At 43.5% G+C, this 21,059-nt stretch overlaps 1 protein-coding gene across 1 annotated transcript; it reads right to left on the bottom strand.

Moving 5' to 3' along the window:
• Positions 1 to 6,534: 6,534 nt before the first annotated feature.
• On the bottom strand, positions 6,535 to 19,386 carry LOC111229254 (centrosomal protein of 170 kDa-like). Its single transcript, XM_022755505.1, has 18 exons — positions 19,282 to 19,386; positions 19,067 to 19,156; positions 17,838 to 17,916; positions 17,580 to 17,638; positions 17,015 to 17,177; positions 16,564 to 16,701; positions 15,912 to 16,361; positions 15,385 to 15,755; positions 15,134 to 15,262; positions 14,800 to 14,932; positions 12,432 to 13,907; positions 12,052 to 12,280; positions 11,714 to 11,822; positions 11,361 to 11,495; positions 10,684 to 10,772; positions 10,201 to 10,294; positions 8,511 to 8,562; positions 6,535 to 8,367 (listed from the first exon to the last, which is right to left on the bottom strand). The coding sequence occupies exons 1-18, from the start codon at positions 19,384 to 19,386 to the stop codon at positions 8,138 to 8,140; spliced, it is 4,131 nt and encodes a 1,376-aa protein (XP_022611226.1). The 3' UTR covers positions 6,535 to 8,137.
• Positions 19,387 to 21,059: the final 1,673 nt, after the last annotated feature.

Genomic DNA, 21,059 nt, shown 5'->3' with positions numbered 1-21,059 from the left:
CTGTCTGAGTACAGCGCTGTATTGGGGACGAGAGAGAAATGAGAGGAGGATAGAAGGAAGGTGGAAGAGTTTCTTTCTAAAAAGTTTACTTGGTTGTTGTGTCTGACACCATTAGAGTAGGAGTCGGTAGGTGGAACAAACACAACAGGGAGCAGTCTGCCAGATTGTGTTTAAAAAAAAAAAAAGCATAAAGATGTCATTTTTAGCCACACTAGTGGTGTTGGCATTTGTGGATTTAAGTGAAATTTCTTTATTAGAAGGATTGCTATTAAATTTAGGACAAATATTTATGCTCCCTTCAAGAAGAATTGTTATAACTAAACTAATAAAAACTAATCAATAGCTAGTTTTTTTTAAAATCTTCTAATGTTTCATATAGCACCATCATCAGGAGCAAATGTTCATTTGTCCAATACTTTAGATTATGACCAAAACAAATGACATTACCATCACCCTCGGATGTACTTTCTGTTAAGTGCTAATTAGCAATGCGGCATGCTAACAAGCTAAACTATGATGGTGAACATAACAAACACTATACCTGCTTAACATCAGCATAGAACCAAATTGGCAACTAATTTGGTGTACATGCTCAGGACTTTAGCATTGCCATCGTTGCCATTGTAACCATGCTATCAGTAGCACTTTAAGATTTAAGCGTTGCTGTAGTTGAACATTGCGCTAGCATGGCTGTAGACGATATTCAGTATTTAAATTACACAGTAAAAAGATCCCAGTCTGAGGCAATGTCTTAATGTGTCTCATTTAAATTTTTATATGTTTAAATAATAAGAAAAAAAGAATAAAGAATTTTATTTTTATTGGATATGGTAATTGCCAAAGAGTATAAGAGTACAGAGAGTGCGATTTTTAATTATAAAACTTGCAGGGCGCTGTGTGAGATGTCAGAGAGATATTGTTAGCGACAAAACAAAGTCATAGCAGTGAAACCTGCTGTGTCTGTCTGGGGCAGGTGCCCCAGGTCACCTTCTCTGTGAGAGAAAAAAAAAAGAGAGACAGAGGGGACAGAAATGTTTGAGTCACTTCCCAGGAGAGGTGAATATTCCCAAAGCTGCACATATGGGGTCAAACAAACACACTTTCAAACAGGGGGGAGAGACAAAGTCACAAACAGGAGTGGGTTTTCACTGTTTCCTTGGCCATCACGAGCACAGACTTTCAGCTTAGACAACACTACAGGACAATTGTTGAGCTGAACAACAACATGAACAAGGTCCTAAGCTGATGGTGACTGGTGGTCATGCCAGGAAACTGTTGACATAAACCATTTGCCGACTGCACAATCACTGCAATGACGCAACAGTGAATATTAATGAATGAAATGCTCACCAGTCCATTTTCTTTTCCTTTATGTTAAACAGCTGGAGAATCTCTCTTTGATCTGTGCATTGGTCAAGTGACTTATTTTAATGTTTTATTTTTCTCTAATTATGCAGACTTGAGGAGCAGGGATTTGATTGTTTCAGATGTATTTCATTGACAGTATTTCAGAATGGAGAGATACTCAGTGAAAAGCTGCTGAAACAGCTGTTATATGTCACCAAGGCATCCCAAAAAACTTCAACCCAGTTTAGCTCAATATTAACCTGCTTAGCAGACTATCCTTACTGGCACACGTTTATCATCATTCAGGATGACGTTTTGTTGCTGTTTAGATGCGCATGAATTACCATCCATCTCCTCCCATCCACACACACCCCTGTGAGCGCCTATGAAGGATGCCTCAATGTACAGTAGGTGTTTCACCTTCACACCAAAAGCTCAAAAACAGGTTTCCATTTGTGAACAGGATGGGGTGTTTTTTTTTTTCTGTTGCCATAAAGCCATAGTCAGGGTGATATGTGCTGAGTGAAGGCTGACTGGGCGCAACGCCACGGGACACAGCTGGGCCTCACGCCAATGGGGCTGTGGCTGGGGTGCAGATGGGGATCCAGCAGTGAAAAATGATCCTGTTAAGTTGTTTTGTTCAGAAAGCTCCGTCGGTGAGCAGAACACTGTTAGCCACTGGTTCAGTCTCTATAACTAACAGGTCACATGGTTAAAAGAGAGGAGAAATAAACTGTTTATCATTTGATGATGGAGATTGTTTTAATGAAAAGGCACTGGATGGAAAAAAAACAAAAACAAGAAAAAAACCCAGAAAGTACTCAGTGGTGGAAATCCACAGTCTACCTCCTTTTTTCCTATCTTTTTAACTGTAGTAACAGAAGATTACCACAGACACCACACTCTGCTGTTCATATGTGGTTCAAACCCACACATATCTGATGGTGGTATGTTTGTTTGAAAGATTAAAACAAAAAGAAAAAAAAACAAGCATTCAGTGAATGCATACGTTCACCAGTCCTGCACAGTCTTCTAATTGTATTAACTGAATAAAATAAAAAAAGAAAATCAAATTTGTAATCTAATTTGCTGATGGCAGCTGTGACTGCTGGAGAAGACCTGAGTCCTGTCTGTTAGGCAGGACTTTGTACAAGGATGAATTGTGCAAAATGAATCACATTTATGAAAGTTCAATATAGAAAACTAAAATAGCATTAAATCTTGCGGGAATGGATATATGCATGATGTGCCATCTCGGTTCAGCTGTAATCGCCCAGTGCATTTAAGAGTTATGGCAGTTCCTATCAAACAGGCCTCACATAGACAAACTCGATAACCCTGACAAAAGTGTATGGCACGGCATTTAAAAAATCAATTTAAAAACTTTTTCGGGCTCATTCATAAATGTTATGTACTGAATTAGTGATGATCGAATTAAACATGGAAGAAGAATTTTAAAAACCCAGACTCAAAATGGTGGGAAATATTTCATTTAATGGCATGATGTGACACGTTCGACCTTTTTTAAAAATATTGCAGCTCCTGCGACTTCTTGGCCATATTGTGAGCTTGATAATATTTCAATTAACTGTTGAGCCCTACCTTAGAATACATAATGTCAGATCAATCATTAAGCGGTCGCTGACCCTTTCCAAGTTTTTGCTTCACCTCCTCACTTCCCAAAAGGCAGATGTACAGTCGAATAAATCATGTCATGATGTTTGAGAGACACTCACCTGTTCCAGCTTGTCTTTGCGTCGGAGGAAGATGGATGCAGAGTAGCCCTGCTGTTGGACAGCGCTGAAGCTGCTACTTTTCATTTGGGACACAGAGGGCAGGAGTGCTGGGGGAGCCTTGTCTTGCCCTCTCGACCTTGGATCATCTGACAGTTGCATTGATGACCTGTGCGCCGCTGTCTGCTGGGGCACAGACACAGACTGATGCACACAAACGCACACGCAGACTTGGAGCCAAGCGCACACACAGAGATGCTGTCACTTGCGTCTTCCCTCTTTTCTTTTCTATCTATCATTCAGCAGCTGAATCAGCCTCTGTCGGTCTCTGTGCCGTCTGAGCCACAGTACGCACCCTGAGTGTTTGTGGCCAGAGTACACTCCTGCACACTTGTTGGGGAGGGTGTGTGTGTGTGTGTGTCTTTGCGTGTGTGTGTGTGTGTATATAGTACAGTCGCCCAGGCGGGATGGGAGGGGCAGGAAATGGGCTTCTGTAGGCTTCTGGACGGGGCGGAGGTACAACAGGAGCTGCTACACTGGACAAGCCCAAGAAAAGCCGACACTGAAGGAGCGTAATCTGATTGAGCAAAGTGTGAGGAGACTTTCAGACATGAAGACATACACACACACACACACACATACACACACACACTCACACACAGACAACTTTCTGAAATCTAATTTCTTCCATTTGGACCCCACTTACAGAATACTAATATGTAGAGGCAGAATGTCCTGAGCTACTGTAGCTTCACCTTAACAAACCTTTGGCACAGGTTGAGAAAGCCGCCATATGCCTGCTGTGAAAGGACCACACACAAACACACACACACACACACAGATTGTTATAGCCTGCGCAATTTTTGTTATGAACACAAAAAGGTGCTGATGTAACTAAAATTGACTTTACACTGATGTAATTCGAAACACAGATCCCCCTGAGGCCACTGTGTCAATACTAGAAGAGCTAGTCTTAGTAGTCTTTCAGATTCATTAAGTCAGTCCGTGTGTAGCATTTTTAAATTAGAGTGTGACAGTTTGGGTTTTTTTTGAAGTAACAAGTCAACATTTTGGGAAAATACCACCATACATCTATTGTGATAAATCCATTCGTACATGACAAATCATGTATTTTATAAAAGGCAACCAGAAACAGCTTCAGACATCGAACTTTTGAGGAATAAAGCATGCCGTACTGCAAAGGAGCTGTATGACATGTTTTAATTTTGATGGATTTGCGTTGAAGGTTCAAAATGGTCTGCACCTCGCTGCGTGTGCATTCTCAACGCACATGCTAAAGCCAGCAGCCAGTTAGTTTTGTCATGAAGACTGGAAACAGTGAGAAACAGATAGCTTGCCTACCAGCATCTCAAGTCCTCATTGGTTGCCTGGCAACCTCACAGTCACCAATAACTTGTCCTGGACAAATCCCTGCGTAAGACGCAGTGTGTTATTTTTACACTTTAAACAAAGAAGATTTTTTTATGCTAAGCTAACTGTCTGCTGGCACCATATTTACTGTACAGACGGCTATGCTGTACCTCGCTAAACATTCTGGTTGTGTACCACCCTACAGTGGATGTGAATATCCAGTTTGCTGACAGAGCATTTTTGTTGCCTTTTCCTATTGCTCTCCTCCCCAATGCCCTCGGGCAATGATGGTCTATCGATGAGGAGGTGCAGAATACTGTATGTAAATGCCCCCACTATCCTGCACACACTTAGGGTGTAGTGTTGTACATCATGTTCACTCTGAGACCGCATAGGTGCTAAATCATCAGTGGCAGCTCAAATTACACTGAGTAGCACATTAAACACATGCTGTGCATCACCTGGCAAATATTTTATATTCACGTTCATTTTTAATATGTCTACATGAGAAAATAAACACATTGTTTTTATGTCAAGGAGGTCCGGACTGACATCTCAGGGGTAAAAAAAAAAAAAGCTGCAGTGATTTGAATATTTTATTTAGATGTAATAAACTCAAGCAGTGTGAGTGGGGTAACGAAGCCTATAGGGAACCTGTACTTAATAAAACTAAGTGGGAACAATCCAGCCAAACCGTTCCCACTTAGGTGAACACCTGCAGAAGCACTGATGTGCACCAGTAGGGCTCTGCGCTAAATGTTGTTCGCAAGGGAGAAAAACCCTGACACAGCTTTAAGGATTAGGGAAGTGGAGCAGAATATCTGGAGACATACAATTAGAAATGCAATGGCTCTAACAGGGTGCCCTCTAAAACCTAATTTGTCCTGTGTAGTTGCTTCTGTGAAGAGAGGGGGGAGAGAGAGGCCAGACAGGGAGGGAGGGGGGTTGGGCAGTCTGGAGGAGATTCTGGGGCGATGAACATGAATAAATGGAAACTTAAAGTTATAATATGTAACTTTTCCACATTAAAATATCTAATAATGACTAGACTATGTGATATATATTTTGAGTTGTGTACTTTCGTTATCTCAAATATTTCCAGCACTTCTCGAACCTAGAGAAATACGTGATGGATGGATGGATGCCACAATACCAGCATCAGTACCAAAATGTGAAAATAAAAAATAGTAATTCCTGCATTCAAAATTGTACTAAAGCTACAATAACTGATTTTTTTTTGGTGTTTTTGTGTGAGGGCTATAAAGACAACACTGACATATTATCACCTTGTGAGTTGATATATTAAAATTAGAATACAGTCTCCCATTTATACACTCCTCTTCTTACAGAGAGGAAGAGGAGCAACATTAACATTAAGTCGTGGCCGGAGGCATTATATTTATGGATTGTCTGTCAAATGTCCGGCTGTTTGGGCGATATGTCAGTAATGCCTTGAGAGAATTTCTTCAAATTTGGCACAAACAATCTTTTGGACTCAGAGATGAATTGATTAGAATTTGGTGGTCAAAGGTGAAAGATCATCGTCACTGTGACCTCTCAAAACATGTTTTTGGCCATCAAGAGGTCATACGCTATTTATAATTTAACAAAAATGTCCAATAAGTTTGGTGCTTAGCAGGTACCGTTCAGCGGGATTTATATACTTAGATTTCCCTGTGGAGTTTCAGACCTACATTAAATGACAAAGAGCGTTGTTTTCAAGTGTGGGTCCCAATTTTGTTTGCTCTTGTTAAAGTGCAGTAAGACGCAATGCACATGCACGCACATGCAGGAGGCACAATACAAATATCCCACTGATAAACCTGTGGCAGTATCATATCAAGACACACAGTAATACAACAACAAAGGCAGGGAGGAAGCCTGCTAGCATGTAAACATGGATGTAAACCAGCAAGTTTAAGGAAAAATCACCTTTGCAGCTGTTTTATGAGGAAAGAAATGCATTCAACATGTAAAAAATGTAAAACTTGATTCTGTAATGTAGCTGGTAACTACTGTGTCGAACCTGTGAACTTGCTCTGCAGCAAAATGTATGTAATAAAAACCAAACAAACAAAAGAACTCATGATTATCATGCATTTTATTGGAAATGAGACACAGGTATTGCAAGGTCAACATTTAACCCAACATCATTACTAAGAAAAAAGGAAAAAAGAAAACTTCATACAAAACATCCAAACAAAAATTCTTCAAATGCTCAAACAGAATTAAAGACAAAGTACAATAGGCGCTGAGCACAAAATGCAGTTATTAATCTTTATTAAAGTAGTTTTGGCTAAAATGTTGTCAACAGTTCTGATCAGGTTACATTCATGTGTAAACATTGGTATGAGGCAAGACATTGGAAAACCCACAGTCATTACACCGTTCTTCCTTCCATTGCATCGTTAATGACAAAATGCAGCTGCAGGACTTGGAGGTAGCCCCTGTCTATGCTGGTTCGAACATGACATTTTGTTTGTGAGCATAAAGAAATTTGACAAAGCATTCGTCGACAGACAGCTGGCTTAAAAACCCTGCTCTGTTTTTGGTCGAGGACATCAACACGATAAAAGGAGCATCATAGGGAAACGTCATGTCCTGGTCCCTCACGGATGAGCATCAACATATCTCAGCGTTGTAATGTGCAAAGAAACAAATTTCACCTCTTTCACCATCTCGTATATACTGTAGCTTCTCTCATCTCTAACTCTAATGATTGTTTGGTCCAGGGCACTTGTGACAAAATACATTTGGAAGAGGAAAACCTTTTTTTTTCTGGGAGCTACATTTGATTTCATGGTATCTATTAACACGCAGGGTCTGTCTTTGATACACTGATTTCAAATGACATCGGCACAAGAAAAAAAAAGAGGCATGGATGGGTGTTTTTAATTTAACTATAATAAACATTTACACAGGTACATACTGTACATACCCAGCTCTTTCCCCAGCAAAGAAGCACTGTGGCCTTTTCTGATGGAAAATCATTACTGAGACAGGCTTGGGGATTGCAACTGCAACAGGCCAACGATATATTATTCTTTTTTAATATATAATTCTATGGCAGGATAGAAGAACAATTTTCACACACACACACCTCTGCTGAATCCATTTTTGACACCATTGCACGTTTCTAGTTTGGGTTTTCTGCACTGGCCGTAGGTCAGCTGACTGATAAGCTTGTGACTCGTACTCGCAGACATTTCAAGGCTTGTAATTAAGGAGGCAAGACTGAGTTTTATGCTCCGATTTAAGAACAAAACGCAGTCAAAGAATCAAAGAGTTTCATTTGGAAAGTTTACCTTTAACATTATGTCCTTTCATCTTTTACATCTGTTCTTTTTTCAAATGTTTTTAAGGTTAATAAGAATGAGTGGCAAAACACAAAAACACAGATGGGTTATTGTATGTTATGTCATTGCTTCTTCATAAACCCACCTGTAATGTTTTCGTATTGTATATCTGAAACCCCAAGAGCTGCTATTTGAGAGATTCAGTTTGACTGACAGGTAGGACAGTCGGTCTTTCCCATGGAATAGGCATCACCTATCCTTCCTTCATCTCGTCTGAAGCCAAATACTAAAAAATAACCTGACACCGAGGTCTGCTCCATGGGCTTCAGGGTGTGTCTACAGTAAGGGATGCATTCTCAATTACTTCCATAGTGTTTCAGTTCTGGGATCCTAGCTCTGTTGAGGCCCTTGGTCTCGCTCTGCCACCTCTGCGTGGTCTGAGGATCCACGGGGTTCAGAGGTCAGTCCCTCAGGCCTGGAGGCTGAGAGCGTGCAGGATGCGGGGTGCAACGCCCCCTGCTGTGTCCCAGCGCTGCTCTTCGGGTCAGCCAGAGGACTGGTGATGCCCAGGTTGGACAGGGCATCCAGGGTGCCGTCTGGGTCCACCATCATGTCGATCACTGTCAGATTGGAACAAAAAGTAAATAAATAAATAAATGAAGAGTTTGAAATGAGTAAGTTTAAACTGAACTATAGTCAAAAATGTTTTGTTTTCTATTCAGGAAGTTTTTGACCCTGAATACTAAAGAGAAGTATTAGATACCAAGCAGTTGCCGTTCCACTCTCTTCAGGTCTTGAATAATGGTTGAAATCTCCTGTTAAAAGAACATAAATAAAAAATTAAGGCTGGTCTAGGAGGTGATTAAGTAAGTAAAAGTTCATACATCAAATAAATCAGCTCCATTCAGCTCTTCATTGCTGCAGGAATAAGTTTGGAGCCGTGCCGTGTACACCCAGTAATGCTTTACGAGCCCTGTGACTTGCGCCGTGAATAGACATATCTCTTGAGGGGTTCAAACGAGGCCAGACTGGGTTAAAGGCAGAATTTACGACCCTGCCCCTTGGAGAGGGAGAAGTTTTGTGGACTCTTAACTTTTTGCACCCGCAACAACAGCACATAAGTCTTTTTTTTTTTTTTTCTCCATCAAAACAATCATCTCTGGTGTGCTGTGCTATCCAAAAAAGGAATTTACCGGGTAATATAAATGGTATGCACAAGACTGAGGTGTCTTGGATTTGATCCCCCAGACAGCTGTAATACTGTCAGCACTCTCTATGATTGCTTCAGTAAGTAATCAGATATTGTCTGGTTTGTAGGGAAGGATTTGATACTGTGCGGCAGTACTCCAACCCAAAGAAAAGCTAATTGATTACTGACATAAATAAATTCTTAGGCAAAATATGTAGTTACTGTAGATATGTCAAGTTGCCTTTCAGTTTCTGTCTCTCTCTGGATTATAATGCTAAAAAGAAAGCATTATGCTGATTAGACTTCCTGAAACCCCAGTATCTGATGACTGTATTAAGATGCCTCCCAATTTACCACCACATTGCACTTCTTTACACTTGCAAAAAGTGAGGCTGAGCAGATTTAGTATTATAAGAGTTTGCAGTCAATACCTTGTGCTGTCCTTTGGTGTTCTTCCAAAAACTTCTGCACATTATAATCAAATATATAATAGTCGTAAAATACAGACAATGACACACAGTCATACACATGCAAATCCACAGGCAGACATTTATTCTCTTTTTCCTATGACCTTCTTTCTTTAGAGCTACTGCCAGCGGAGGTTAATACCACAGGATCATTCAGGCAAGCATTAAAAATGAACTGTGGTTTTCAGGTTTTTTTTTTTTTTTTTCAAATGAAATATTTTAAGACTGTAGTGAAATTTTCGCCGCACACATTTTTAACTGTCTGGGAGGATGCACCTCAGAACAGCTGCTTAGAGATGAATGCTGCTGATAGCATAATAACATGGTGACAATGACAACGCTAACATGCAGGTGTAATCGCTACCATGTTCACCCATCTTAGTTTCGCATGTCAGTATGCTAATATGTCCGAATTAGCACTAATACACACAAGTCCAGCTGAGGCTGATGGGAATGTACTGGACAAAGTGAGATTTAGACCTGACGATGGCGCTAGAGGAAAAGTTAAGGGATCATTGAAGTTAAAGCTTATAGTTGTTGAGACATTTCATTTACGTCAGTCTCATGGGCGTGCTAGAAAGAAACACAGGCGAACGCATTAAGATTCCCACTCTGGAAACAACAGATATAAACATTACATCGCTGTGCGTCTAGTCCGACCAACCAAACGACAGACTACCGCTGTCATTCCTAGACCCATGCTGCCAGAGCGGCTAAAAATATCACAATCGTGTCTATTTCGCAAGTCTTTAGCAGAAAAAAACAGACAAAGTGTGAGAGGCGGACATGTTCATCACCTTGTTGGAGCTCTTGAGTAGTAAGGAGTCGTGCTCCACCTGCAGTTTGTTCTCAATCTCTTCCCATTTCCGTTCTCTATCCTTGAAGAGGATCCTGGAGGCCAGGTTGTTACAAAAATAGATGAAAGTAAAAATTCATGAAAATATGCTTAATATAGCTCTTGATAGAAGTGTTAGCTGACCGTTAAAGTGATTGAATTCAGGCACTGTCTGCAGATTGTAGGAATGAAAAAGGGCCTTTGAGTTGTCATCCTGTGAGTTATAATGAATAAGATCTGTAGCAGGTTGTCAGAGTAAACCTCTGTGATGTGCCACTCAAGATTGTGCTAGTTGGCCTAGTTCCAACATAAAACCAACAGTCATTTTCAAACAACATACAGTATGTTCCCATTTACTCTTCTTCTCAGCGTAGTATGTTTTAAATTTACAGCAGATTATAACAGCGGCAGATCTTCCTGTTCGGCGCTGTAGCACGATGCTCACCTGATCTTGCAGGTTGTTTTGTCAACAGACTGACGTATCCTGGCTGAGAGTTGATTCACAGATGCTAGGAGCAAACTGTCAAGCACCGCCTGATGGATGATATAAAGTCACACATGTGGTTAACAGAGGCAGGTAAAGATCGGGTAAGGCAGATGGTGGAATTCTAGAGAGAAACTACAGAAGGTAACGCAACCTTTTTCAATGCTGTTGCTCATTTCATCCAAATTATAGCCGAGAATATTAAAATATTCTTTCTCTAGCTCTGGCTCCACTCAGAAGTTTGTCTGTTGAGGAGCGACTGTAGTTGGCATGTAGGGAGCGCCCTCTAGTGGCACAGACTGACATTCATAATTTACTACTACTACTCAACGAACATCCTCCAACGGTATGTCAGTGTCAGCATTAACCAATTACAGAGTTAGGGCAGAAAATGAACTTTTACATGACCTACATTTTCAGACTTCATTCATTTCAGATGAGCTTTAAATACTTTGCACATATCACGTTGTGTGTACTACAGTACGTTGTGTATACTATGTTCACAGGGTTCCTCTTTACTCATACTTGAAATAAAGAATTGATAGCGGAAAAACAAACTCTAGAAGAGCCCTATGTTTTGCAGAATACCTGTATATTTTAATGACAGCGCAGCGTTTAATACTGAAGCACAGACTCACGTCGTCTCTGTTCCACGTCTGTCGGCGGATGGAGCGTGCGCCCTGTCCACCAGAGCCTCGGGGCCGGAGCTCCACAGACCGCTCAGTGGAGGGGCCCCCTAGGTCCAAGCTGTCATCGAATACTCTCTCCTCCAACTAAAACCCAATTAAAAGACATCAAGGAATGTTATTTCTACATATCCTATAATTTGACTTTTTAAGAATCTTTGTATCATTAAATGTAATATTTGTGGTGCCACGCTAATAAGAATTTATATATTTTATTATTATCTAATCCAGCAGATAAAGAAGCCATGTTTTAGATGTAGTGTGTAGTGTAGTGTAGTTGATTGTGTACAATGTGTTGACGATACCAAAGCTCCAGGATCAGTGGCCGCAGGGCTGACTGAGTCGATCTCTCCTGCCACATCATGAATTTCTCTGGCGAGCATGGCGAGGTCTTTGGCGAGGTCTTGGCTGATCCTGACGAACGAATACAAATCATTAATGATTTATGTGCAACAAATCTTTCATCTTGTTTTTTCTTTAGTTGTGTTTTCATATACTTCATACAGGAGATTAATGTACAACTGTCTACAAAAGTAAATCATTCACAAACACGTATAAACAGCAGAGGAAGTATATTTTCAACACTGTGCCTCATCGCTGCTCTCCAGCTGCACTGGAGCACCTACTGTTATCTCTTACATACCTGGCTATTTCCTCGCTGTGTGCTGTCCAGTCTCTCATGTACTCGTCCTGTTCTCTGGAGTGCTGCTTCAGGGCGGCCAGGCTCGAAGGATTAGGCGTTGCTGGGGCCGAACCTCCGAGCTGGGCGGCTCGAGCAGACAGAAACGGCTTGGATATGTGGCGGTTTGAGCCGTACTCGTCCTCCGAGGTGGAGGCGTACTCCACAGGCACACGGCGCCACCGAGTGCCGGCTAAGGGATGAATAGAGGTAAGACGGTGCTTAAAATGCGATATGTTGATATTTTCTGGTGAAATAAATGTTGATCAGTGAGTTGTAGAAGCAGTTAATTGTGGATGATTGCATAATGTTTAGGCCGTGAAAACAGAATTTGAAGTACTTACATGCAGATGTGATGTGTCCATGTGAGGAGGTACCTTTACTCTTGTCAGGCAGCTTGGAGGCGCTGTTAGCTCTGGCTCTGGGTCCAGACACTGAGGTCGCACTGGATCCTCTCAGTCCATGTCTGACGGCATAATCTCCCGCCACACTCCGGGCCCCCAGACCTCTACTCCTTGTCACCGTGGCCTCTGAGTCACTCTGGGCTGACGGGGAGCCCACCCTCTGCCTCCTTGGCTGTGCCAAAGCCTCTATCCTGGACATTCCCCTTCTAGCCATCCCTGTCCTGGATGTGGAACTAGCAGTGGAGGCTTCAGAGGCGACTGACATCCGGTCAAGATCAGCAGGTTCGGTGTCTGATGAATCCCCAAGCCGGGCTCGCCTCAGCAGGGATGCCCTGGTGGGCCTGGGCTTGGGGACACTGGCGGTTTTACTGGGGGCAGAAGATGCGGGGGCCTGTGTGACCTTAGCCCGACTTGACTTGGTGCTCGCCCCCACTGTTGTGCTCCCCGTTTGGGCTCTGGTATGTGAGCTTCTAGAGTCCTGTGTGGAGGTGTGCTGCGAGTCTGACAGGAGGGAGTTGGAGTTGATGTCATCATCAGTGAGGTCCAGGGAAGTCCAGGGGCGGCTGGGCTGCGGAGGACCAGATGTTCTGGTCTTGGGCCTCCTGTCCTGGGTCTCTCGGCCCCCAACAGGCCCCTTGCTGGATGAGCACACTACTGTTCTCTCCTTCTGCTGTCCTGCAAGGGTTCGGCGTTTCTGGACAACTTTCCTCGCTCCATCAGCCTGACTGACCGTGCTTGTCGTGTCCACGTCTGACTCAGGCGACATGGAGCCCTCGATGGACTGACTTGGTGGATCACCTTGGTCTGAAACAGTGGTCTCTAAAAAGGCTGCCACGGCTTCAGAGTCTTTCTGCAGCGTGACACTGTCGATGCCAGTCTCCCTACTCTGACTTCTGCTGCCCGTGAGCCCATCAATACGTGGGATGAGCTCAATGGGAACATTGGAGCTCGGTTTCTCCACAGTGAAACTCTCCTGCCTCAACAGTGGTTTCCCACTACTTTCACGAGCCTTCTCCTCCTCCTTTTTCCTCCTCCGCGCCTCCTCCATCCTCTTCTCCCCGCTGGTCAGGGGACGAGGAGGGAGCTTAGTCAGCAAACCTGACTGACCTGACCTCCCGCCACCACTGTCCTGTGACTTGGCTGGTGAGGAGCGACTGGGGCTCCCACCGTGACTGCCCACACCTCCTGTACTGTGACCAGGCCGAGTCTTCCCCCTGGCCGTCTTCTCCTCCTGGTTCTCCTTCTCCTGTAGCTCGGTGTCCTGTTTCTCGCCCATATCTGTACGCAGGCCCGAGCCCGGAGTCCTCCTTCCCAGGGCAAGCTCCTCTCCAGGCAGCTGGGGCAGGGTTCTCCTCTTGCGCTCTGTGTAGCCTGAGGAGGCAAAGGAGGCTGAGTGGCTGGACTCACTTATTTCAGCTGAAAGGAGAGAAAATCTATTAATAGTAAAGTGAGTTGAGATGAATGTATTACATATCAGTGGTGGGTGGTGTGCCAGTAGAATTGACGCACTAGTAGCAATCTGTGCTGTGGTTTCCATTCAGCCATTCTCTGTCTACCAGATGAACCATGAAATGTCACTTTTATTCTTCATACGCTAATGAACTGTCAAACAGCCTGTCATTTTACTGGAGCTGAAAAATGTCTGTAAGGATCATTTACAGAAAGCACCGATGTGAATCTCTTCATTTGTTCAAGAACTTTGTAGCAATAGGGCGTTAATGGGCGCACGCTTGGAGAAGGAAAGCCAGCAGACCAAAGATAAAGAAATGACTTTCTATTGAAAGGGGGAATAAAATGCGGTTATAAAAACAAAACAAAAAAACTATCTTCTATGAGCTTTGAATGAAAATGGCCTCAGGGGTAGAGAAATGTTCCGTGTATAATATGCTACAATTCTTTAATGTGAAACCTCTGCTGAAAGTGAGACTATATAACTTTTGCTGAACAGTGGCCTCATGCCATAAAGTCAGTTATATAGCAATCTATCTAGAATTTACTAATATTAGCCACTTAATGCCATTTGTCAAACCAGTCCCTGAGTGTATTGAATTAAACAATGGTGCGTTTTATTTGCAAGAGGTCAACTGTGTTATTTCTTCTTTCAAAAGCTACACAGTGCAGCTTTAAAGCCGAGCTATGTTACACTACCAGTAAAATGAAAAGCTGAATTCAATCAGTAAAATGCACCCTTGCTCAGTTAAATACATTTTGCAGCTACACCGGTTGATTTGAGTTAATATTACAGAGATGCGCAGACCAAGTGAAATCTTTGTGTCTTTGCTGTTCACATGAGAGTTTCTGTAAGCACCTCTGTCCTCTGTGACCATGATGTGACACTCCCCTCCTGAGCCCTCAGGGTCCGTCCTAATGTGACTTGCAGCCAGAGTAGCCCACTGCGAGACCCAGCGAGGACCACCCACCACCAGTTCCTCAGATAGTACCTGGACACAGACAGCATGAAAGACACAAGAGAGAAAAAATGACAGTATTTCAACAGAGTGTCAGAAGCTGTTTGCTGGTTTTATCTTAGTTAAATTTACAATAAAAGACATGAGACACTTGAGACTAATTTTTTTGACTGTAAGTTTAGACCGCAGATGACTTTTTGACTTGAATTAAAAGGATGCGTTTGGTTTTTGCACCTCTGTCTCCATGCGTCCAGGCTTCCCTCTGTCTCCGGTTGCAGACCTCTGGGAGGTGAGCCTCTCTCTTTGGTCAGCACCACCCAACCTCGACACACACACAGCCTCCTGCGCATCCACACCAAACACCTTAAAACATACACACACAAGTGTACAAGCATACACACACATGTATGAAAATAGTTCTGTGATATAATCAGAGGCTAAGTAGATATAGGAGATGGGTATTTTACAACTTCCTTCTTCCCCACCTTATCGATCATCTTCCTGGCCTCTTCCTCCTCATGATCTCCATTCTCCAGCTCAATGGTGTACGTCCCTCTGTCGCTATAATCATCTCCATGGTGATGGCACTCGTCACGTCCATTCTGCTGGTGTGGTGCTGAGCCACGTCGCTTCTCCACCAATCCACTTGCTGCTTTGGAAGTTGAGGACTTGCGACGGCGCGCAGGACTGTCCTCCTCTGCGAAGAGCCCCTCCGGTACATTCGCACGGCCCTCTCTAATCTTCATCCCCGCACCGCCCCAAAGGCCCCATGAGCGTTCCTCAAGCGCTGCAGCCCTGCGCTGCTCGCCAAGTGCGTTCTCTGAGTCACTCTGTGTGCCGTCTTCATGTTTACTGCCTGGCATGGGGGGGGGGGGGGGGGGGGGGGTGGGGGGGGGGGTAATGGGTCAGAGGGTAAAGACAGAGAGCAAAGTTAAACTAAATAAGCAAGACGCTATACATGTTACAGTACAGTGAAGCAGCTGCTCAGACTAACTGCTGCATAAACACACACCTTTAAGACTCCTCAGTTGCACCGGAACATCACTCTTCACACTCTCCCCGTCATCCTCTGCAACCGTCTCTTTGAGAGCCAATGGCAGCTCATTCTGGGCCAGCCAATCTGCAACTTTGACCTCCGCTGCAACCATGGCTGTCTGAAGTGGACTCAGCTCCTCCCCAACAGGCCGTTTGGGGCGTGGCCTGGTCTCCGGCCCGGCCTTCGGCACCCGGTCTTTGACAGTGACTTTGCCTGTCGCTCCGGGGTCGAACTCAATCGTGAAGGAGGCGTGGCCATGAACGGACTCTGCAGCAGCAGAAGCAGCCTCTTGTTCTCGTGTGGGGACCTCACCACCCATTTTACCCGCTGACGTAGTATCCTTGGTTGGGATCTCGAAGTAACTGGGCTCCTGATTGGAGGGTGTTTGTTGGGCGGACGTTGGGACTTCAGCACTTTTCTTGGTGTCTGTCAGAATGAACGCAGAGATATCTAAGGAAAGTGATAACTGATATTTATAAAAACAGAAGCTATTCAAAACTGCTCATGGGCAAATGTGAAACTGTGTTATTTACGATAACACCGTCCACTCTAATTACCTCCTCAACTACACCACGAGATCTCATACAGAAGGATCTTTCTTGTAATCTTTATGCAACATTGTTAATACCTGTTTCAGGTTTTTCACGCTTCCTGTCTGAGCTCTTCTCCTCAGGCCTCCCTGGTTGTTGCCCATCAGTGTCTCCATCTCCCCACCAGGCAGGCTGTCCATAAAGGGGCGTGCCCCTGTGCAGAACTGCTACATCCCCTGGCAAAAACAACCAGTCAGTTAGTTTTACAAGAGAAGACATGCCTGCATTTGCCAGAACTAAAAAATTTGGCTTGGCCTAGGGACTAAGGAGTCGTTTGAGCATGAACCGCAACGTCCACAGTTCACATTCCAGCATTTTTAATGGATAAACAAGTTTGACATTTATTAAATTATCAAAACTGTTGTTGATGACATCAATATATTATCCTTAAATTCAGGCAGCTGAAGATTGAGCTCTTCGTTGCGTTGCCCGTGACCTGTAGAGGAACAGTTCGCCAGTGTCACTGTATCTCTGGACATCCAGGCTCACCTTGGGTCTTGTCATCTGGCCTGCTAACCTCTGGGGGCTTAGCAGCGGCCCCCTCCCACAATGGTGCCGCTGCAGCCTCGGAGGATTTCACCTCTGATTTAGATGATTCCCCCTCCGCTCGCTTCTTCTGGTTCAGCTGAAGCTGGCTGCTGTATTTCTCATGCTGATAGATTAGGACAAGAGCAAGGAGAGTTTACACAGACGGAGGCAAAACCTGACGGTCAAACGCTGCTAAATATGGGATATACCGAACATGTTCTTTCTTTTTTTGATCTCACTCATTGCTGAGAATTGAGGAGAAAATCTGAATATTAAAGCTGAACTTTCATGCAGCTCATTTAGATGAGATCCTGTCAATGAAACAAGCAGAATCATCAAGCCTGAAAACTAGTTTTTCCCAGTTCAGCAGAACTCTTTACCCTTTGACAGAAATCCACCTCTGTAACGTAACGATTTCCGGCTGTCCTGTTCTGAGCAGACATATTTTTTTTTACCCTGTCAGTTAACATATGAACCCACCACATGCAGAAAGGTTTCTCACTACATGCACAATGTAGCGTCTAACCTTGAGGGCCTCCTCGGGAATATGCAGCTCTCCTCGGACCACAGTGAACAGGTTGGTATGTGAGGCGGGTTAAGGTAAAAGACAGTGAGCTCTTTGCAGGGGTGAGAAGCATGCACTGATAGCCTTATGTATTATGCAGCAAGCGGAGTGCAGTGAGCATTCACAGCTACCCCTGAACAGATACAGTTACTGTGTTGTCCGTGTTCACTGACCTTGTGCTGTTTTCACAGATAATACAAGACCATATTCAAAGGATATCGTACCCAAACCTCAGTTTGTCATCAATTTTCAGCGTGACATAGATCTGCTCCTGTATTCTGACGTCATTGACAAATGTCTGCAAACAAAAGCAGAGTTTGGTTGAGAACAGATTAGGGACTGGTGCTGAATCTCACTAGTGTCTGTGTGATGACTGAATTAGACCTGATACTGAAAACAACCATTTACCGAAAATCTGGTCCAGATGCTTGGTCTACTTTGTTTCAAACAGATACTTCCTGATTTGAATCATAATTTTGTTATTTTTATAATTTATTTTGGCAAAAGTCTGTTTGTGTAAAAATAGCATTAAACCTATTTCTCCTTATTGTAACAGAATAGAGTTTTGTAGAAAAATGTGCACACTCATTCAACATCATTTTGTGATTGGTGCCAGAACACAAGTATCACACTGGCTCCAGTAGTTATGTCAGTTCTGTTAATTTTCTCTTGTACAGTCATTGGAGGCCAAAGAAATCAGACAAATTGTAATTTGTTTTAACAGAACAGAAAAGCTCGGTTCTTGTTGCTGATTACACTGAGAACATGATCCATAGTGATGTCATGAACAACTATCCAGCTTTGGCTTTAAAGGATAGTTTTCCGTCGGTCTTTAACTCACATGCCCACATGGACATTAAAACAGTCTCTGCTCCTCTTCTCCATACTGGTCCTGAGAGGATTTAAGTGATTTCAATGTAAGTGATGAGGAACAATATCCAGACTCCTCCCTCCAAAGTTCAGCAAAAGCTAATATGACGCTTCAAAATTATTTAAGAGACTTCAAAGTTACGATGTGTTAAGTTAATTATGAAAGCTCCACTTTGTGCCAGTAAGTTTGGAGGATATCCACTTGATTTGTCGAATTCTGAATGCAGAAGCCTCATATGAACTTCAGCTGAACTTATAATTTATTTTAACAGGGGGAGGACTGTAGACTTTGTTCCCCAACACTTACATTGGAATCCCTTTAGGAAGGTATCTATTAATACTCATTAAAGGCAAGGATAAATGATTTCAGCAACCAAAATCCATTTCTATCTACACATGGGCATGTGAGAATGTTGTTTTAAAACAGCCTTGATTTATTTATCATCATTTTACATCTGGACGTTTGTACAAATACATAAAGACTCTGTTTTAAAATAGAACATGTCCATTATAGGATCAGGAATAACTACTTTTCTAAGAAGTGAGAAGGTGAAGCAGTAGATGCACAACACACTCACCCCATTTAAGCTGCCCAGGTCCTTAACTTTGTGTTCGTCTGTATTCGGCTCGTAGTTGATGACAGCGTGTTGTTTGTCCACACTGCGGGACTAAATCACACAAAAACCCATCAATCAGTGTAATCCATGCTAATCTGCAGTGCTTCAGTTAATAATCCAGCCGGATGAAGAATGACAGCTCGGAGCTTGTGTCCTGTGGAGTTACAGTACTGTACCTGCAGCATGAGCTCGCAGTCGTCCCTCCCCACAAAGATCATCTCCCTGGGGAGACGATGACGTGTCCCCCCGCCGCTCACCAAAAACCAGGAAGTCAGACTCATCTCTGCCTCACTTGCTGACCTTTGACCCTTAACACATCCTGCTGAAAACAGGAGCAGCATTAGACTGCACAGTTGTCTATCCATGTATATCTATCTATCTAATTATCTATCCGGCTGTTTCGTCTCATGAGTCACAGTTTGATCGGTTAAAACGATAAGTTCTTACAGCGCTAATGATGCCTACAGCTTCATACAGTTACAGTACATTACTTCAACATCTGTGCATGTGTGTGCGTGTGCATCATATGAACAGTAGCTATTTCAGGTATCACCCGAGGACACTGACATGCTTATCTCAGCCTGTAATTCAGCTAACAACATTAGAGCCATAAGTGTAGAAATCAACTAACAGCTTACAGAAGCCCAGGCATCCTACTAAACTCCCAAATTGAATTTCTCAGCAGAGTTGCCCGGTCACCAGATCCAGTGCCTCACCACTGAAAAACAGAAGAGGAGGAGTCAGATATTCTACAGGAGGAGGGACGAAGTGAGAATGACTTGGGGTAAATTATGAAAGAAAGAGAGAGAATGATTCATTTGTGATAGGACAGGTAATTTAGTTGGATGTTGTGCACAAAATCACAGCACACACACAACACATGAAACGCACACGGGCCAGAAATAGGCAGGAAGTGAGAGAAAAGGACAGAGAAGAAAAAAGAGAACAACAACATTTTTTCTTGAAAACCCACATCTCTGCTCCCCATGATTCTCTCATATGATGTTGTTGATGCAGTTGTCAGGGTTCACATGCACTTACAACAGCACAACAGCTCTTTTCAGTGGGACACACAGCTGGTCCTCCCTCAGTGGGAGCACCATCCACACACAGGCCCTGCTGACTCACGCTCTGAAGGAGCCATAGGTGAATTAGTGGGATTTAATTAGGCACACTTTGTCATATCTGGGGGCTCCTGTTTGTGCATCAACTCAATCCCCATGGGACTTGACAGCCTCCCTTCCCTCCTCTGTTGAAGGGATGGCCGTGGTTAACCCTTTCTGTGGGCCTGCCTTCTCGGCTCCTAGTGGCCCAGTTTTCCTCTTGGCCGCACACGGCCCCATCCACTCTCAGATATGAATCTCTTCTGCAAATGACAACACATCAACTGTGCTTGCAAGCGGCGGCGGCTGATGGGTTATAGCCAATGACAGAGCCTGGAAATTAGCCCAGTTAGGCCATGTCTCAGTCCAGCGTTTATCGTGGAGCCATTTCACAATGACATCATTGTAGTGGGGAGCATTCGGTTGAAACAGAATAATGTTATAGAAAAATCATGCACATTATGTTGAAAATACCTACATACCCAGCTACAGTGCATCTGCCGTGGATGCTGATTACCGACTTGTCATCTGAAGCGTATTGATCATTAACGTTCTTCATTTACACGCGCTCTGCAAACCAAACTACAGGCTGATTTAGACAGATTTACAACAACACTTATCACGTGTTGTTGTAAATCAGGTTATGGAGGCTGTCTGCTGATGTGCAGCCAAGTCTCCCCGTTATGGACGACATACTATAGGCTAGGGTTTGTCGCACAAACACAGCGATGCTCATTTCACCGTCTCCATCTTCAGAGCCAGAGGAGGCAGCAAAAGACACCAGGGCCGACTTGTTAAAACAAACACACAGACACACAATAGGCAGAGGAACATACATGTCACCTACCAGC

Source organism: Seriola dumerili, unplaced genomic scaffold (genome assembly GCF_002260705.1).
Source record: "Seriola dumerili isolate Sdu_G_001 unplaced genomic scaffold, Sdu_1.0 BDQW01000230.1, whole genome shotgun sequence".
In the NCBI taxonomy this organism is placed as follows: Eukaryota; Metazoa; Chordata; class Actinopteri; order Carangiformes; family Carangidae; genus Seriola; species Seriola dumerili.
Note: the sequence above shows the minus strand (reverse complement) of the source record. Positions and strands in the feature narration are given on the sequence as shown.

Excerpts from the sequence above, each read along its gene's own strand:
- LOC111229254 (XM_022755505.1), bottom strand. The coding sequence starts at position 19,386 with ATGAGTCTGACTTCCTGGTTTTTGGTGAGCGGCGGGGGGACACGTCAT. Across the intron at positions 10,773-11,360 it reads AGACGTGGAACAGAGACGAC|GCGGTGCTTGACAGTTTGCT; the intron begins GTGAGTCTGTGC and ends ATCATCCATCAG. Across the intron at positions 8,563-10,200 it reads TACTCAAGAGCTCCAACAAG|GAGATTTCAACCATTATTCA; the intron begins GTGATGAACATG and ends TTCTTTTAACAG.